The sequence below is a fragment of the Protomyctophum parallelum genome (assembly GCF_964188405.1).
Source record: "Protomyctophum parallelum genome assembly, chromosome: 3".
Taxonomy (NCBI): domain Eukaryota; kingdom Metazoa; phylum Chordata; class Actinopteri; order Myctophiformes; family Myctophidae; genus Protomyctophum; species Protomyctophum parallelum.
Genome location: NC_139698.1, coordinates 40,025,831 through 40,045,043, shown reverse-complemented (window position 1 = coordinate 40,045,043; position 19,213 = coordinate 40,025,831). Strand labels below are relative to the sequence as shown.

Sequence of the window (19,213 nt, the reverse complement as noted above, 5' to 3'; positions counted from 1 at the left end):
CTTCTGTGAATAATTCTCAAGATGTTGGCTATGTGAAGCTATACTGCTTGTGTTAAGTTAAGTGTCCATGCATGTTGGACTGAGTAATATAATATTCTCAAGTGTAGCAGCTATAGCCTCGAGAAAGAACCGCTAGAAGCAGATCAACAATGTGCAAGAAAGAAAAGAAAATAACTTGTCCTTGACTATCCTATACCGAGTAATAGTCGGGGAACCGTGGGGGTGAACGTGGTTTCATCAGTAAAGGTTTTTTTCTCAACTGATTCTTGTAGCTTGGGTCACCTCTTAACAATTCAAGAGGGTGCCCAGTGATATCCCTTGAGCATTTTTCTAACAAATCCCTGAAAATAAAGCTTTATGGTATTTAATGCCAAAATACTTGGTCTAAATGCATAAAATTTGCTTTATACAGCGTTTATGAATATGAATATACACAATATATGCATATTAACCCCTTCATGGCCGAAATCCCCAACATTCCATAAAATATATCTTTTGAGATCTAAATGCATCAAATCTGATTTCTTGAGTGTTTATCCATGGATGTGGATATGTACAATAATATCTGATTTCAGAATAGGGCTATTTTTTATATTAATCCCTTCATGCTTAACAGCAAAAGCCCATGAAATAGGCTACAATAATCATTGCAAATGCAACAAATTTGCATTGCAAAATAAATGCTTATTTGGAAATGGTCATGTCCACCACATCTCCTTGGACCTTGATGGATTAAATCTTCCAGGCCTATCGTGAGCATTCTACACCAAAACATCAAAATTATGTGTATGGCAAACCATATACACAGGTTTTTATTCTTACTTACAGCCACACTTTGTAATTGCACAAATGTCATCTGGGGTAGGTTTGTATTCTTCAGGTAGATTGGTATAGGGCTCAGTGGCCTGATCTGATAGATCTGTCTTTTTCCATCCAAACTATACTTTGGTGTCGCATGCTGGTGGACTTGGCTTTCCGAATGTGCATTCCATCTCAGTGAACATGGCGGTTAACCCATTTTGGGGCGGGAACCCCTTTTGGTGTTAGCATTATGTTATGCTTTAGCTAGATCTACAAGCTCATAGCGCGCCACCGAGTGGCGCGCTACGAGCTTGTAGGTCTGCTATTTTTGAAAAATCGAAGAACGACTGACATAGAAACATAGCTTTTTAAGAAAACTGTCAGGATGTAGAAGACATTTTTAGAATCAGAGGTCAATCAGAGGTCAAATGGGTTAAGACTGGTGCCAGCTCATAGGCGAGGGCATCCTCCACATGACCATCATGGTCACTAGACTAGTAGACAGGATGATCATCAAGGCATGCAGAGCAGGACAATGCAAGATGCCTAAGATAGATGGCCTGAAAGGGTTAATATGCAACCACCTGAAAAGAAACATGCTAGCGATCACTAATTCAGATTGTAGAAAGCAGATTTGATGCATTTGACTTGATTATTGTGCATAATTCTTTTTTGGCATGAATGGGAATATGCATTAATTAATCATGCATTAATCATAAATCTAATTCATTGTGCATATCCACATCAGGGGGGCAGTCAGCCAGATATTTCGTGAAGCCTCATTTGAAATCGGTAGTTCATATAATGGCCTGTTGTGGCGCTGGACTGGACCCAAAAAGCCCCATAGCTCCATAGAGGCCCATGTATTTTGGCCCAACTTCACCTAGACTGTATTACCTTAATAAACATGGTCATGAATACTTTCTTCTTCCAGTCACTAGTTTAAAGTCTCATTTCTAATGTCATAATATTCTTTTTGGAAAAGTATGGTCCCATTAATTAAAAAAATGACCATAAAGAAAAAAAAACATCGCGTATGTTCTGAGGGGCGTGGCTACCGTTACAGTCTATGATCGGGATTCCCCTCCCACTCGAGTCAAAATAAAAACCAACGGAGAAGAAGGGGGGAAGTCCCGCCTCGTTGTCTGGGCAGCCAATGGCCAGCTGGTCCAAAACGGAGCCAGCCAATGGCCAGCTGGTACCAAACGGATCTAGAAAGATGGCGACTTACATCAGGAATTACCATATTATTACAGGCTTCATTTTACGTTCATGTTAGACCCGGCGAACGCTTTGTCCATATTTTTTACAGTCTATGATCCACATTCATAAACACTGTAGAAACCCAATTTGATGCACTTAGACCAAGTAGTTTGCATGAAATACCATAAAACTCTATTTTGGGTGGACTTTCAGTGTTTCGGGCATTAAGGGGTTAATAACAAAAAATGCTCTCAAGGGATATTGCTGGGCACCCTCTTGAATTCTTAAGAGGTGACCCCAAGCTACAAAAAAAACCTTTTACTGACGAAACCACGTTCAGCCAAAATTCCCCCTTTGAATCCCGGACTAAGTAGCCTACCCAAGAAACAATTGAAAATAAAAATCAGTTCACTGAAGATCATTTTCAATATGTGTGAGCCTGAGAGAAAAAAGGGCCCAACATTATTGTTTCTTGCGTGAGCGGTCTGTGGAAATGTGATACCATGCCCTCGGGGCCTGGGCTCTGTCTGTCAGATTAGGCTGTTTCCAATCTGTTTCTCACTCCGGTGTTATTAATGATTGTGCCGCTGTATGAAATAACTGTTCTCATCCTCTAATGATTGTGCTGTATGAAATAACTGTTCTCATCCTCTAATGATTGTGCTGTATGAAATAACTGTTCTCCTCCTCTAATGATTGTACTGTATGAAATAACTGTTCTCATCCTCTAATGATTGTGCTGTATGAAATAACTGTTCTCATCCTCTAATGATTGTGCTGTATGAAATAACTGTTCTCATCCTCTAATGATTGTGCTGTATGAAATAACTGTTCTCATCCTCTAATGATTGTGCTGTATGAAATAACTGTTCTCATCCTCTAATGATTGTGCTGTATGAAATGACTGCATCTAGCACACATAGAGAGATTGATCCACGCAGCAGATGGCACAGAGTATGGACACATGCAACAGCATGCTGACGTTACAAACCCTGACAGAATATTTTAAACAAAAAACTAATTTTCTTTTCATGTAATTCCACTTCATGGGGCATTATCACACGCTAGAACGGGATGGCAAAAGGCAGGAGAAGAGAGGAGTCTAACATTTGCGATGATGGGTAAAGAGTTGTTCTAAATACCACGCCACCCAAAGCATAATGGCTCACAGCCAAGTTGTAATCTCTCTGGATATTAAATAACTACGCTCTGAGATATACACTTAACCACCAGCAAAGAGATTGAAGTATGAACACAGCTCTGCACACGTTGTGTGCTACATTTTCAGTCCCTCTTTGTCCAGTTCCCTGGAATGTTCCGTCTCTTTGCAGCTCCTTCTGACAGAAGGAATGTTAAAGCAGCAGAGGAGAGGAGGAGAGAGGAGGTCAGGAATCTATATCCCCTCCTCCCGTTGCCTCTGGAACCCATTAGCTCATGCTCACACACACACACACACACACACACACACACACACACACACACACACACACACACACACACACACACACACACACACACACACACACACACACACACACACACACACACACACACACACACACACACACACACACACACACACACACACTCACTCACTCATTCTTTGGTGTGACGTGCGTGTGTGTGTGTGTGTTTCTCTGTCTAAGGGAGCGAGGTTGATGAGTATGTGAGATGATTCACTTGAAAAACAGTGACACCCTGCATGGAATCTTCCATTCTTGCGCATGTGCGTGTGTTGTGTGCATGTGCAAAAACACACTGAACCACTGAAATGTGTTATTTTCTAGAAACACCATGTACTGTGAGACAAACACAAAACATGAACTCTCCTTCAAGCCAATGTCTGCTCCCACACAGAGAGTGCAGTGTAGTATAAAAACACTTGGAATCAACAGAGTAGTGTAATGAGTTACAGGCAGTCCTGGAGGCCCTGCATTGTCAAAGACATTCAGCATGGGCGGCAGAGTGCTTTTATTACATTTAGACCTTTTCATTAGACCGTTTTCAGAAAAACCTGTGTTTCTATGTCAGTGGTTCTCAAACTATTTCATGTGTAGGAGCCCCAGAATGGCTGCGGACCCCAATCTCAAAATATGTTGTTCCAGATCTGTTTCTTTTTCAATAGCTAAAGTATAACATAATGCACACCAAAAGGGGTTCCCGTCCAGAATGGGTTATTACATTTCCCCATACGTACATACAGTATACCAACGTACAGCCTCACACATATAAGCACACATGTGGGCATACATATAAAATAAAATAAATCCAAGTAGGTTTTCTTGAAGGATGTGGTCATGGAAAGTGTTTTCACGAGAGCAATCTTCTACAGAACCACCCACCCACACCCATACACTCTCACACGCAAGCACACGCACGCACGCACACAGTACATGCAGCTTCTGAATGATCAGCCCTCCTCACAGCACAGCTAAGTTTCAGCTAATGACGGTCCCATATGGTTGTGATGAATCCACTCAGTGACTTCCCATATAGCATTCAAACAGAATACACATCACACAACACACATCCACACAGCCTCACACACATCCACCTCACACACACACACACACACACACACACACACACACACACACACACACACACACACACACACACACACACACACACACACACACACACACACACACACACACACACACACACACACACACACACACAAACGTTCCGCTGCTCGGTATTGACTGTGTCTTATCTCCTAATTGGAAAAGCAGATAGAAGGAGAGGAGGCTGAGTGAAAACACACCTAGTAATCAACTCTCGCTCAAATACTAAAACCCATTTCACGGATCAATGTTCCCTTTCTTTCCTGACAGACTTGCGTGAGTCTGTCACCTGGTTGGTCAGTCAGTCAGTCAGTCAGTCAGTCAGTCAGTCAGTCAGTCAGTCAGTCAGTCAGTCAAGTCAGTCAGTCAGTCAGTCAGTCAGTCAGTCAGTCAGTCTGTTTCAGCCCCATCATTACATTCTTCTTCACTGCTCCACTGAAAGTGAACAGAAGCCATGTTGATCTGCTCTAATTACAGTAACTAACCACTGGTGATGTAGCCTCTTAAATTAACTTGAGAAACGTAGTAATTCCAAAGCTACTTAAGTCAATCCCGTAGTGGTTGACGTGTGTATAAATCACAATATTCTTCAAACTATGATATCATATTGATTTGCCAATCACAAATTCTGCCACAAAGCCCACAATACAACAACAATTTGATTTTATTCTACTCAGGGGCCTACGATCAAAATGAGATGATATCTTATACCCAGATACCATAGTCAGCAATCCAACAATTACGAAATCAATTGTATTGTTTTCCTCATGTGAAGTTCAAAGGTGCAAAACCCATATGGTTAACTTTGCTGAAAGTAACCATGCCCCATGGAAGGGGAGACACATTCTGACGGCCATCATCCATGATGCTGGTGTTTCTGTTTGCTCAGTCACTGTCTCTCCCTCACTGAGGCTTGGGAAGCATCCGTCATCTACAAAGCTGCACACTGCATGCTGCATGGCTGCCAGAAAGGCATCACTTAGGGAAAGAAAGGACCTTGTGTACTGAAGGAAGTTGAAGTAAGTTTAAGATTGACAAGCGTGACCATGCTGTGTGATGTTCAATTAAAAAAATATTCCTTTTCACAGAATGAGTGCTTTGAATATACAATAAATCTGAATAATGAATATATGTACATTTTGTAACGACAAGATTGGACCATTGCCATTCCAGATGAATCGTTACAACTCTAGTGTGGTATGAAAATGAAAATGAAATTAAAAGAGCTACTGGCAAAAAAAATCTAAAATGAGGCTGTCATCTTAGAAATAAATGTATAGAGGACATTTCCGTTCATAGCAATGCTGTGCTTTCCTGTCACACATGGAAGAGTAATCAGCCCATAGCGGCCTCCATGACGGGTTTATTCAATATGAAGATGCATCGGTTATGGTATCTACAGCAAGTGTCATCAGATACCCCTGCAATGTACGTAGGTGGCTGTGAACACAGAAGCAGTCCACTAATTACCTACTGTACCTACCTTTCATCATACCTAATTACCTACCTACCTACCTACCTGCCTACCAGGCAGGTATACCTACCTACCTGCCTACCTGCCTACCAGGCAGGTATACCTACCTACCTGCCTGCCTGCCTACCAGGCAGGTATACCTACCTACCTACCTGCCTGCCTACCTACAGTACCTACCTTCATTACTGCCTGCCTACCTACCTACCTACCTACCTACCTACCTACCTACCTACCTACCTGCTTGCCTACCTACTTACCTTCATTCCTACCCACCTACCTAGCTACCTACCTACGTACCTTCATTCATACCTACCTACCTACCTACCAACCTTCATACCTACCTACCTACCTACCTGCCTGCCTACCTACCTACCTACCTACCTACCTACTTCCTGCCTGCCTGCCTACCTGCCTACCTACCTACCTAACTACCTGCCTGCCTACCTGCCTACCTAACTACCTGCCTGCCTAGTGCCTACCTGCCTGCCTACCTACCTACCTACCTACCTTCATTCATACGTACCTACCTACTTACCTACCTACCTTCATTCATACCTACCTACCTACCTACCTACCTACCTACCTACCTACCTACCTACGTACTTGTGATTGTGTTGCATACTGAAACGCATAGTCTACACCGTACTACATGTCCACTCTTTCAGAACCACCAGAGACGTGTCCAGGGCCATTTGCCATTAATCATACTGTACAACTTGCTCATCCCTCACTGGTCCATCAACGATCACTGTCCTGGCAGTGGCCATTCGTGACAGCTCTATATCCTCAGTGAATAAGTGGAGGCAGAGGGCAGGGGGGACTCAAACTGTGACTGATTACTCAGCTATCAGCGTGGACACTTGGCTGTGACCTCTTATGACTGTTGATGGGAGATTAATCGTATGGGCTGGGCCATTAATCACGGCCGCTGTCAGACCATTATGCTGCTAACTATGGTGGACCTGTGTGCAAACAGTACAGGGACTTGGCTCACCCTTCCAGCCGGACATCGGGCAGGGTCCGGTTGAGAGCGATCATCTCTGAGGCCATGAGGTTGAACTGGTTGATCTTGAACATCTCCTTCATCTTCTCCTGGTTCTCCTTGGGGATCACGACCGGCTTGCCTCCCTCACCAGGGCCGTCCCGCGGCCTGACCAGGGCTTCTGAGACAAGCCCACACACGCAGGCACACACACACACACACACACACACACACACACACACACACACACACACACACACACACACACACACACACACACTGTCAAAGAGGGCACTGGAGGGTTTGAGTCTGTCTAAAGGTTATGTGTGAGTGTGTGTGTGTGTGTGTGTGTGTGTGTGTGTGTGTGTGTGTGAGTGTGAACATGCATGTGTACAATTTACAATGTAGGCATTTAGCAGAAGCTCTTAATCCAGAGTGATTTACAGTAAGCAAGAACAAAAAAGATGGTAATACATCAAAACATAAAAAGTCATCATGAATCCTACGTAAGCTTAAGAACCTAACAGTGGGATATCTATCTAAGGAAACTATATGTGTATACACTATAGAGTGCTATGTCTACATAAAGTGCTATTTAAGTTACATAAGTTGAGCCTGTGCATAGGAGGTCGAGGCCAGGGCAAGTACTACGGCAAGTTCTATGGGCTAAGATGGAGTCTGAAGAGGTGGGTTTTCAGACTGCGGCGGAAGATTGGGAGTGAATCTGCCGTTCTGATTGTAATGGGAAGTGCATTCCATATAATAGTTTTGGAGCCAGAAGGGAGAAGCGTTTGGGACGTGTGGAGCGTTGTCCCGGCGTTTTTAGCGAAGGCACTTCGAGCTTCCCTGCGTCGGCTGATCTGAGCGCTCGAGAGGGTTTGTAGTGTGCGATCATACTTGCAAGATATGCGGTGCCATTGCTTTGAATGCCAGCATCAGAGTCTTGTAATCTGTGCGGGCAGCGACCGGGAGCAAATGGAGGGAGCAGAGAAGGGGGGAGACATGTGAGAATTTTGGCTGGTTAAAAACCAAGCGAGCTGCGGCATTTTGGTTCAATTGGAGAGGCTTAATTGCGCATGCCAGTATTCCAGTAAGGAGGGAGTTACAATAGTCGACATGAGCTGGGCTGACTCCTGGGTGAGGAATGGTCTGATTCGTCGAATGTTGTAGAGTGTAAACCTACAGGATCGAGTGGCGGCTGAAATGTGTGCTTTGAACGAGAGCTGACTGTCCAGGACGACACCAAGGTTCCTGGCTGTTGGGACAGACGTTATACGTGTATGTGTGTCAGTGCAAACCGACACATACTGCACATGTACAGTATGGAGGACTGTACAGCACATCAGCGTGCATGCGTGTGCGTGCGTGTTCCCTCACCGTCTCTCCCCGGCAGTCCTCTCTCCTTCTTGTCGTCACACTTGTTACACTCGCTGAAGTAGAGCAGGATGAACATGTCCAGCATCACCCACACCAGAGAGGTGACCAGCACCACCTTACAGTAGGCAAACCTCCGCATCCTGCAGAGAGAGGGAGAGAGACAGAGAGAGACAGAGAGAGAGACAGAGAGAGACACACACACACACACACACACACAGAGAGAGAGACAGAGAGAGAGACAGAGACAGAGAGAGAGAGAGAGAGAGACACACACACACACACACACACACACACACACAGAGAGAGAGACAGAGAGAGAGACAGAGACAGAGAGAGAGAGAGAGAGAGAGAGAAAGAGAGACAGAGAGAGAGAGAGAGAGAGAGAGAGACAGAGAGAGAGAGAGAGAGAGAGAGAGAGAGAGAGAGACAGAGACAGACAGAGACAGATAGAGAGAGAGAGACAGAGAGAGAGAGAGACAGAGACAGACAGAGACAGATAGAGAGAGAGAGACAGAGAGAGAGACAGAGAGAGACAGAGAGAGAGAGAGAGAGAGAGAGAGAGAGAGAGAGAGAGAGAGAGAGAGAGAGAGAGAGAGACAGAGACAGAGACAGACAGAGACAGATAGAGAGAGAGAGAGAGACAGAGAGAGAGAGGGGGGGGGGGGGGGGAGAGTTAGAGAGTGCTATATTAAAGCTCCCTTGTCTGTGTAATATGGAGCCCTGAGCTGCAGACACAAACGCAGGTTTTGCCAAAGCTCTGCAGAGGAGTTCACTCTCACTCTCACACCTCCCCTCTCTCTTCTCATCCCCCTCTGGCGCTATGCCCGAGCATCTTCTCAACTCCTCCATCTGTCCTTCCGTCTGTCTGTCTGACTCCAGCCTCTTATCTGCTGGCTTGTTATCGGCGTCTCGCTAAAGGTCACCTTCACACTTTTCAGAGAGAGCGCCCCACCCGAAGCGAACGTGCCATTTAATTTTTCGTCATCTTGAGCAGCTCCAGAAGAAACAGGCAGGAGGGCGCCAGTCATTACCTTCACACGAAGACCTTTATCGACACATCAGACGTCTCGCAAGCGTGATACGTCGACAGAGCCGCAGCGTAGCTGCGTAAAGGGTGATGGGTCATGTATATGTAGTTGTGTGCCATAGCGGAGCACTGAATATAGTGTGACACACACACACACACACACACACACACACACACACACACACACGTACACACACGTGCACTTGCGCGCACACACACAGCTCAGGTATATTGCCCTGCAGTCATATTGCCCTGCAGTGTATACCATTCTGCATTCACTTTAGTTTGTACATTTAAAAAGTGAACCCTCCCCACCTGTCTGCTAAAATGCATGAAGCCACCAACTTGCAGGAAGGCACACACACTACACAAAAACAGATGCATGCGCGCAAACACACACACACACACACACACACACACACACACACACACACACACACACACACACACACACACACACACACACACACACACACACACACACACACACACACACACACACACACACACACACACACACACACACACACACACACACACACACACACACACACACACACACACACACACCAGAGAGAGGGGCTGCGATAGTAATTGCTTTTCTTTGGCAGCCAGCTAGAGTCAGACACTGCCACATTAAAATTCCTCTGCACCCCTCTCCTGTTCTCCAGTTCTATTTCTCCCTCTCAGCCTGCTTCTCTACCTCGGTGATCCCTCGGGTTGCAGCAACACAAGCAGAGAGGAGAACATTTATTTAGCCATGGTGATTTTTCTTCTGCACAAACTATAATAATGAAGAGAAAAAACGTTTGTACAAACTATAGCTAGCACATCACAGCCAAAGAGGACAGAGAATCACACGGGTGGCAATTCCAAATGCCATCTGATAGGAAATCCTCTTCAATGGAGCGTTTCGCACAGCTAAACAGAGAGCAGATCTGTTTGCTCAAGACTTTGGTTCCTGGACAACGTGTGGAGGAGGGCAGTCAGTCATCATCCCCATTAAACTCCAACCAAAGTCACCTTTCTGCCTGGTATGATCCAGATTTTCAGTCGTAACCCCCCAATTACTAATGTTTTGACCGATAATTTGTCATTTGATTAGTTTTTCAAATTTGTTTAATTTTATTTATTTATTAAAACATAGCCACTCTACAGGCTCACAATGCGATATATTACCGTTAAAATGTCATATTCTATATTTTAAATGTTACAACATAAGCTAAACATTATTCAAAAAGTCACACTCGTGTTAAGTGAGGGGCGCTCTTATCATCATTGCTCAGCCAATCAAATCATCGCTATATATGTGGTGAACAGCCAATCAAATCATCGTGTTTGTGTTCACACAAACCGTCAAAGCTGGGCATATGAGGGGCTAGCCACCCCTCAAAAACGGCATAATAACAAGTCAATATCACTCTCAAGATACTGTGTTCCCACACGGAGTGGTGGTTTATTTCCCGAGGGGCACAGGCTAAAACAGAGGGATGTTGCTGGCTTTAGAGGTGGATGGTGGGGGCCGGGGGGGAGGGGGCGAGGGATTTATATTTGTTGTATTATTATGTTCATACCTCGATAAGGAATAGGATAACGATATATTGTGAGGCTTAGGTGGGGCATTCTGTAACTGTGTGTATCAAACATCCACGTTGCCCGTATAAACCATTAGGCTCTTACATATGGCGCCATGACTTCATAGAAATAAAACAAAAGTAAAACAACATTCTGAGAAAGGGGAGACAAGGACCCCACACTATAATAAACAAGCTACTTGAATATGGGAGAGGGTCAACAGCCACTTTTAAACAGAAAACACTTCATTTTATTCCATGGTAGTCATGTAATCGTGTTGTGTCCAAGAGTCTTTTATCATTTAAGTGGTCATACACAAAGGTAAACAGAATACAGAAAAACAAGAACAAAAAACACAATGGAGTTGAAAATACCCTTTCCCTGCCAATACGTTTACATGAGGCATTTGGCCAATCCACTGACTCACTGCCATTGGGTTGAGCAGATGATTCTAACTCAAAAATGGAACTAAATATTTGTATTATCTCTCAAGATTTGACTGTGCATGCAGACAGAGGTTTGGGCATGTTCCCAAGCTGAACTATGCATGGCTGTTGATGGACTGTTGCAGTACCGGAACTTATGACCTTTCCAGTTAGGAGACGGAGACTCGAATGCCAACATCCATTTCTTCAATCATTTCCTATTCGCATTCACAATAACCAACCTGAAACCTGTGTCTGCTTCTCAATCCGTCCCCCCGTGACTAATGGATTATCACACAGTTTGAAGTTGGTACTTCAGAGAAAACATTGACAACATACAGTAGAGAAGACACAGTACATCCAAAACACCATGCACACATAATCCACGTACCTCATCTTCATCGTAGTCCTTCCAGGGGTTCATCAAATGCTTCCAAGTCAAGGACCGTAAACAGCCTAGGCAGTGGCTGATGCCCCGATATTGCAAACGTGGTTTAACTGCCACACACCCCGATAATAGATCTGCAGAATAGATCCAATCTATAGAAAGATTTAAAGCAAGAACGACTCAATGAGTCATAACTGCCAGGCGCAGCAAGCTCTGGTTTATGAACATCTATAATCAGTGTGTGTGTGTGTGCCGCAGCCTCTGCCTCAGCTCACGTTGCTGCGTTCATCTGCGGTGTTCAGAGTATGGGTTTTATGCCTTTTAGACTATGGGTTTTATGGGTAAGTCTCCCATTAGCTTAGAGGCAGCGTAGAGGCAGCCAATCATGCAAAAGTGTCCACTACGATCGCTACTAAGAGTTACTGTAGTAGCAAATGTAGTCCAGGCGCTTTTTAAGCACCTGAAAAATGCTATTGTGTGCTTAATGTTTACAGGAGCGTGACACAGGCGTGACGGACGGACGGACTGACAGGTTTTCATCTGCGACGGTCGCAATAACGGCCATTGAAAATCATCAAAGATGCAGCGATCGATGTTACGTGGTTTGATGATGGGTAGAGTGTGATGGGTGTCACCAAGAGGTGGAGAAGGAGGGTTGCTGGGTTCTGCAGCATTGTTTGCCACCTGTGTGCGATAGGCACAGCACGGTCACACACGCACAGGTGTTACTCCCGACAATAGGAAGTGATAGCATGGGCAGGGAGGGCTCTGAATGTCTGAATGTCTCCGTGGGCCTCTAGAATAATGGATGTGTTTCTGTGGGTTCAGTATTTCATCTCACACTACAGGTGGCAACCGGGTGTGCCACCAGATACACAACACCTTGAAATAACTGTTCCGTGCACGAACGCACGCACGCAGACAGACAGACAGACAGACAGACAGACAAATAGACAGACAGACAGACAGACCCGCTCGCGCTCGCACACACACACACACACACACACACACACACACACACACACACACACTTGCTCAAGGACGTGTGTCAAAGCGCTGTCAGTGTGCCGTTTGATCAGAGGTGTGTAAAGCGGAGCAGACAGCTCAGTGAAGCGGCAGGAGATTTATATGCACACACATTCAGTGAACACGCAGTCGTCTCTGTACTGGCCTCTATTCTCAGCCCCGACGCTCCACTAGCTGCATTTCTAATCGGGCATGGCAGAGGACACCTCAGGACTACTCACACACAGAGCCTCCCCTCCCACCCCATTCAGTTCATGACCAGGGTGTGTGCTTATGTGTGTCGCTTCAGTTTAGTTTGTTAGCCAAAACGCCTTCCCATTTTTCTATGAGGGTCTTTTATATTCTGTATAGGAATGTCATTGAGAAAGGACAACTTGTCTTAAACCCTATTGGTTGAACGTACTCAACCATGGTACTATACTTGAGTGAAAATAGCTGATCTACAAGCTCACATCACACCTACCTTCCTAAATCTAAAGTGCAGATTGCCCTTTAGAGTTCCTTGCTGAGGACATTCATGTACAAAGTACAAAAGTGTACCAGACGCCCTTGCCTCCAGGCCAAAGCCAAAATGTCAACTTGGCATACAAATCTCATCGATTTGGCAGATTGCAGAATGAACCTTATGGATTCCGGTGCTCAACAACATCCAATGTTTGCCCCCAATGTGGGACACTATAGGGGTTCATGTGATTAAAGCTTTGTCCCCTCCCCTTTGACATCAAACAGGCTTGCAATATTCTCACTCAACGTCACTTCACTCTCACCCTAATCCATTACATAGCACGTTCCCTCCATCTTTCTTTAATGCTCCTTTCTCTTTCATCTTTCCCTACTTTTGCCTCTTTCTCGCTCTCTTTGCTCTCGTCTTTGGTTCTCGGTGACGTCCTTCCCAGCCCTTTCAGGAATGGTTGCCATCACTACTCAGCTCTCCACCCCTCCCTCCACCACCCATGCACTCCTCCGGCTCTCTCTTTCGCTTTCTCCTCTTCTCCACAGACTTAATCCCCCTTTAGAGATTGCACAACCACTTGGCAACCCTTTAGCTAGGGCAAGAGGAACCAGAGTTTCACTGACTCACAATTTATGGAGCGTGTGTGAGGATCCTCCCTTCTGGGATTATGAGTGTTAGAGAGAGAGAGAGAGAGAGAGAGAGAGAGAGAGAGAGAGAGAGAAAGAAAGCGGTAGACAGAGAGAGACAAAGAGAGAGTGAGAGAGAGAATGAAAAGCAGAGCAAAGAGATGGGGAAAGAAAGTGTGTGAAAAAGAAACAGAGACACAGAGAGAGAGAGTGTGTGAGAGTGAGACAGAGAGTGAAAGAGAAAGCGGTAGACAGAGAGACAAAGAGAGAGCGAGAGAGAATGAAAAGAGTTGTGTTTCTCAATGCTGAGCAAGTCTGTGCTAGTAATTCATATCTAAAACCTGTACAGAATATCTTGCCATCTTTTATTTGCTCCAGTGGTTACATATAGCCAAATTCAATTCTTATACGTAAAAGCTCTATTTACTATAGTCATGCTCCACTGTGAATGAGAGTGCCTATGTAAAATCCATATTGCAGTCTGAAAGGACATTCAGTGTGAGGACTGGAGATATCGACACGGACACGCCGCCTTTCCTTCTTTCTGTTGCATGTAGCCTTGATTGATACAGCAGTGATTTGCTGTAATTTGCTGAATAGGACCCCCTTTTATGGAGTGGAAAGGCCAACGCTTTTTTTTTTACCAGTGCGACCCTGCCTGCTTGCTCTGGGGAGAAATACAAATTTGACCTTCAAGTCAAAATGTACCTATAGTAAGTAATTACCTTAGGTTATAATAGTTTGGTATTTTTTATTTTAGTTATATTTTATTTTATCCCCCTTATAATTAAGTTTGTTTTAATTAGTTTTAGAGCAGAATTGCTCATTTTTATTAGTTGTTTACTTTTTATATTGGAATATGCTAATAGTCCGTAACCGATCTTTGCAAAAGCCATTACTTCATTTGCATTTTTACCTACAACTGCAGTTACTGCACCGATCTGTCTGTGTGAAACTTTGCACACACACTCCCTAGAGGCCAAGGAAAAACCTCTGCCCTGCAATCTTCTCATCTGCTTTTTATAGGAGGCTGACTTTTGTAAAACACATTTTTATCATTTTTGATATTTGAGATTAGATTCTGTCCAAAAATCACACAGTACACAGTATTTTTTCGGACAAAGAATAAATGAACGGGCCATATTATAATAAGTTGCATGTGCAATGATCACTACACATGTAGCTATACGTTAGCGCTGCACTTCTTTCCACTTTATTCCACAGAAGCAATCTGTTCCTCTGTTTATAGTTTCCTAAATATACTCCATCTTGTAAAGACTAAAGAGAGTTGTCACTTGAAAAATGCAGGAGAGCGAATGACAACATCTTGTTCAACAGTAACCTACACCAACATTAGCTTTTGTTTTGTTATGTTACTGTTATGTTTAGTTTGTGATGTTCTTGATGTTTTATTATCATCAATTGGGTCCAGGTTGGTTCAGATTATATGACCTCTGGACCCCAGGGTGTATAACATGTGTAATAGATGAGCGAACCATGAGAGAGACTGTCCTGTACTCAGGAGTAGAGAAACACTGTGTAAAGCCTGTACTCAGTGCTCAGAGTGCTGATCAGCAGTAGAGAAACACTGTGTAAAGCCTGATTTGTGCTTTGTTGCACGGCTGTATTGAGCATAGAAAATAGCAGACTACAATCTCACAATTTGATGTCGTTTGTCTATAATTTCAGTTAGCTTTAGTTAGTTTTGTTAACACACAATACAGTTTCAGTTAGTTATCGTACTGTTGTTTTTATTTGTTTCAATCTTCTTTTTTGTTCATTCAATGATAATAACCTTGCCAAGTGCAATCACTCCAATTGAATAAGTTATTGTATTAATGTACTGTACAGATTGGACAAGATAACAATAAATTAATTAAACAATAAACAATTAATTCTATTAACCACAAAAAATATAAAGCTTTAAGCCCTATTCAAAATAATTCCAATAATAAGTCATGATGCGATGCGTTGTGAGCTTGTACATATAGGCTATTTTTTTAAACTTCTGTTCAAAAACTTCTGTTCTGTACTGAACTAATGTTCAATTCACCTACTGTATAATAACATGACAAAAATAGGGATAACAGGTTCAAACACATTGACACATCAGCTGCATATAACTGACGGTATGCGTGTGTCTGAGAGAGAGAGAGAGAGAGAGAGAGAGAGTGAGTGAGTGAGAGAGAGAGAGAGAGAGAAAGAGAGAGAGAGAGAGAGTGAGTGAGTGAGAGAGAGAGAGAGAGAGAAAGAGAGAGAGAGAGAGAGAGAGAGAGAGAGAGAGAGAGAGAGAGAGAGAGTGAGTGAGTGAGACTGGGAAATGGAAACGGATCGGGTCAAAAAGGGGAATCGAGCGAAAGTGAGAGAGAGAGGCTGAGCTAAACAGAGAAAACTGCCCACAGCAGCGGGAAAAAAAGTGCAAATTGATTACCAATGCACGGCTTGGCCCTGATGCAAAGTGGAACTAAACACTTCAATCTCCAATCACTCAGGCATTTTAGGCGGAAATCAATATGCATTACTGTCACAGGGGGTGTTCCCTGTGACCAGTCCAGAGAAAGCGGACAAGCTGCTTGGCTGCACCAGCCGACCACAGGCACACAGAGACAAACTCAAACATGCAGCATACACTCTGAGGCCAATCTTTAACAAACCACAGCATCCCTCCCTTTAGGCTGGGTGACGCCTATGTAATTGCGCTGTTAGCAACTCATAATTTGACGCTGAGTGATCACACATCGAAACAGAACTCATGCACACACGTGAATGTGAATAGACATTGCTCACACAAAGGCCTTTATCGACAAATCAGACACCAACCTTTGTCTCGCAAATGTTAACTTTATTGATGATTTATGCTGCAGCATAGGTTCATATGTTCTGTATTTGTAGTGCGGCCCACATCCAGTTATTACACTGGCCCGGGCGCAGTTCAAAGAAAGAGAAAAGAAGACTATAGGACCACAATAACTCACACTGTCACAGCTGTCCAAAGGTCATTTTATACTTTGTTGTAAGGTCACTAAGGTGCACAGGTGTCACACACCAAAAATAGCAGCTCTACTAGCAGCTCACAAGCCCGAGCTTAAAGATCTGCTAAGTATAAATCACCCTTAAACACACACACTCGCGCACGCACGTCCTACGCACACACACACACACACGCGCACACATACACACACACACACACACACACACACACACACACACACACACACACACACACACACACACACACACACACACACACACACACACACACACACACACACACACACACACACACACACACACACACACACACACAGGGTGTGTGTTCACCCTCTGTGAGGGTCAGGATGACACTGATCAGAGCTATGCCTGTGGCGCAGCTGCACAGTCATCAATTAGCCAAAAGTTCCACACAAATGCACATGGCTGGTGTTAACACATGGCCACGTGTGAACAAATGCCACCATGGCAAAATGCCACCATGTGCATGCAGCCATGCACGCATCAAATGACATTACCAGCAGCCTGAGCTGTTTGACCCAGCAGGTGTGTGTCAGTGAGTCTGAGCTGCTGCTACTACTACTGCTGTTCATGGCCGCCAAGCAGGAGTTATGCCACCATAGCCTTTTCCAGCCAGTGGAGTGAATTTATTACACTGTGGCTCCGCCTCCTATGGGGCGAGCCGTCTAGATTAAAAGAGTGTATCTGTGGCTCTCAGTAAACCAGCCACCAAAGTTCTTGGCAGTAGGCCAAGGAACTACTGTAAATTCGTTTTAAACGTTTAAATTTTTTTTAAACAGTAATTATATACTGTTAAAAGTAGAGGAATAACATTTTAAATTTGGAAGTCAATATGATGCCACAGAGATATGACATCATACAATCAATATGACATTCAATGTGGAAGGCCAACAGGGTCAAAAATTAATAAATAAATAGGTCACCAAAGTTGGATGTCCAGACACAGACGTTATCAAATGTAACTCAATATCATCAACGACACGGTATTGCCGGGCTGACTGTTTCTTATATGATTTCCCATTGGGAAATTCAATAGAACAAATAGCCTACTTCTGTGAGCCAGGGGTAACGGGAGTGACGTCAGCACTTCTGTACTTTATTGTCCACCAGGGTGGACATTTGACTGCGCTTAAAAAAAAAGCATAAAAAGCTGATGGGTAAACAAACACATGTACTAGGTGATAGAATCCATGCCAATGTCTGTAGCTGCAACTCATCATTCACTTTGTCGAGTTGATGGCATTTGGGATAAAGGACTTCTTGTATACATTTTCGTTGCCAGGGGGACTTTCCCACAGCTCAAAGGCTCAAACAGGCTTAAGAGAGGATGGGAGCTATCTGTTTGCTTTCTTCCGCATACATAATGTGAAAATGTTGAATCAAGAGTTTTTGGTGTTTACCAATGGCAATTACGTTGCTTGCCATTGACCCAATCCATGATAGATTATTCGTGGTTCAATATTATGGTATAGGTAAAAAATCACACCCGTGTGAAGTGAGGGGCGCTAATATATTAAAGTCTAACTCTTGTTGATTAGGTGATGTAAGGTTGATGTAAAACAAACGGTGCCAACAAACATTAAACGCCATTAACAATAAAGAGACTATGACGAAAACGACACAATATGACGTACATTTTCCCTTCATTGTCAATGCGTTTACAAAACAAACTTTGAACTATAAAGACAAACATTAAACCTGCAGTGTAAATCAAAAATCACACCCGTGTGAAGTGAGGGGCGCTCTTATCATCGTACATCATCATGGCCGACTTCTTATTGACAGTTGAGAGTTGAAAGCCTATATAACATATCAATGTTTACGTTACGCAATGTTTGTGTTTACACTATGACGTAAAATTGTTCATTCATTATCAATGGGAATGTAATGTTTGTATAGGACAAAGTTTGTGCACATACACTAAAAGATGGACAGATGGGTCTAGTGGCCCTCAAAAATAGAAGAATAGCTCATTCGTATTCCCATTACTAGATCATTGGCATAGCAAATTAATAAATTGAAACAATTAAATTGTATAAATTGATGCAGTGTTGAGTATTAATGATGATAAGCCCTCAAGGCATATCAAGTCGAGATAAAAGCTTTGTAATAGAACTTTGGCCCTGGTGCGTTATGACTATGAGGCAGTATTTTCTTTTTGCTGTATATGCTCCATATCACTACATAATAGTCTGTCTAAGAACACAGTTTGCCGGCCACTGCTACAGAGCTGACAATGAGGTTAAATCTTCCCTTCTTCTCTGGAGTCCTGCCTC

General features: G+C 43.7%; 1 protein-coding gene across 4 annotated transcripts in view; it reads right to left on the bottom strand.

Annotated features, from left to right (window-relative positions):
• galnt1 (UDP-N-acetyl-alpha-D-galactosamine:polypeptide N-acetylgalactosaminyltransferase 1) overlaps positions 1 to 19,213 on the bottom strand; it is a 66,405-nt gene that overhangs the window by 17,197 nt on the left and 29,995 nt on the right. For 2 of the 4 annotated variants that reach the window (XR_014569080.1, XM_083761766.1), the window contains exons 3-5: positions 11,823 to 11,971; positions 8,405 to 8,544; positions 7,040 to 7,208 (exon numbers count right to left, since the gene is read on the bottom strand). Coding sequence is in view for 3 of the 4 variants with exons in the window: in XM_083761766.1 (XP_083617892.1) it covers positions 7,040 to 7,208; positions 8,405 to 8,544; positions 11,823 to 11,833 (320 nt within the window). In the remaining variant the exon portion in view is untranslated. The remainder of the gene's footprint in view (positions 1 to 7,039; positions 7,209 to 8,404; positions 8,545 to 11,822; positions 11,972 to 19,213) is intronic. The other 2 variants (XM_083761767.1, XM_083761768.1) reach the window with 2 other exon arrangements.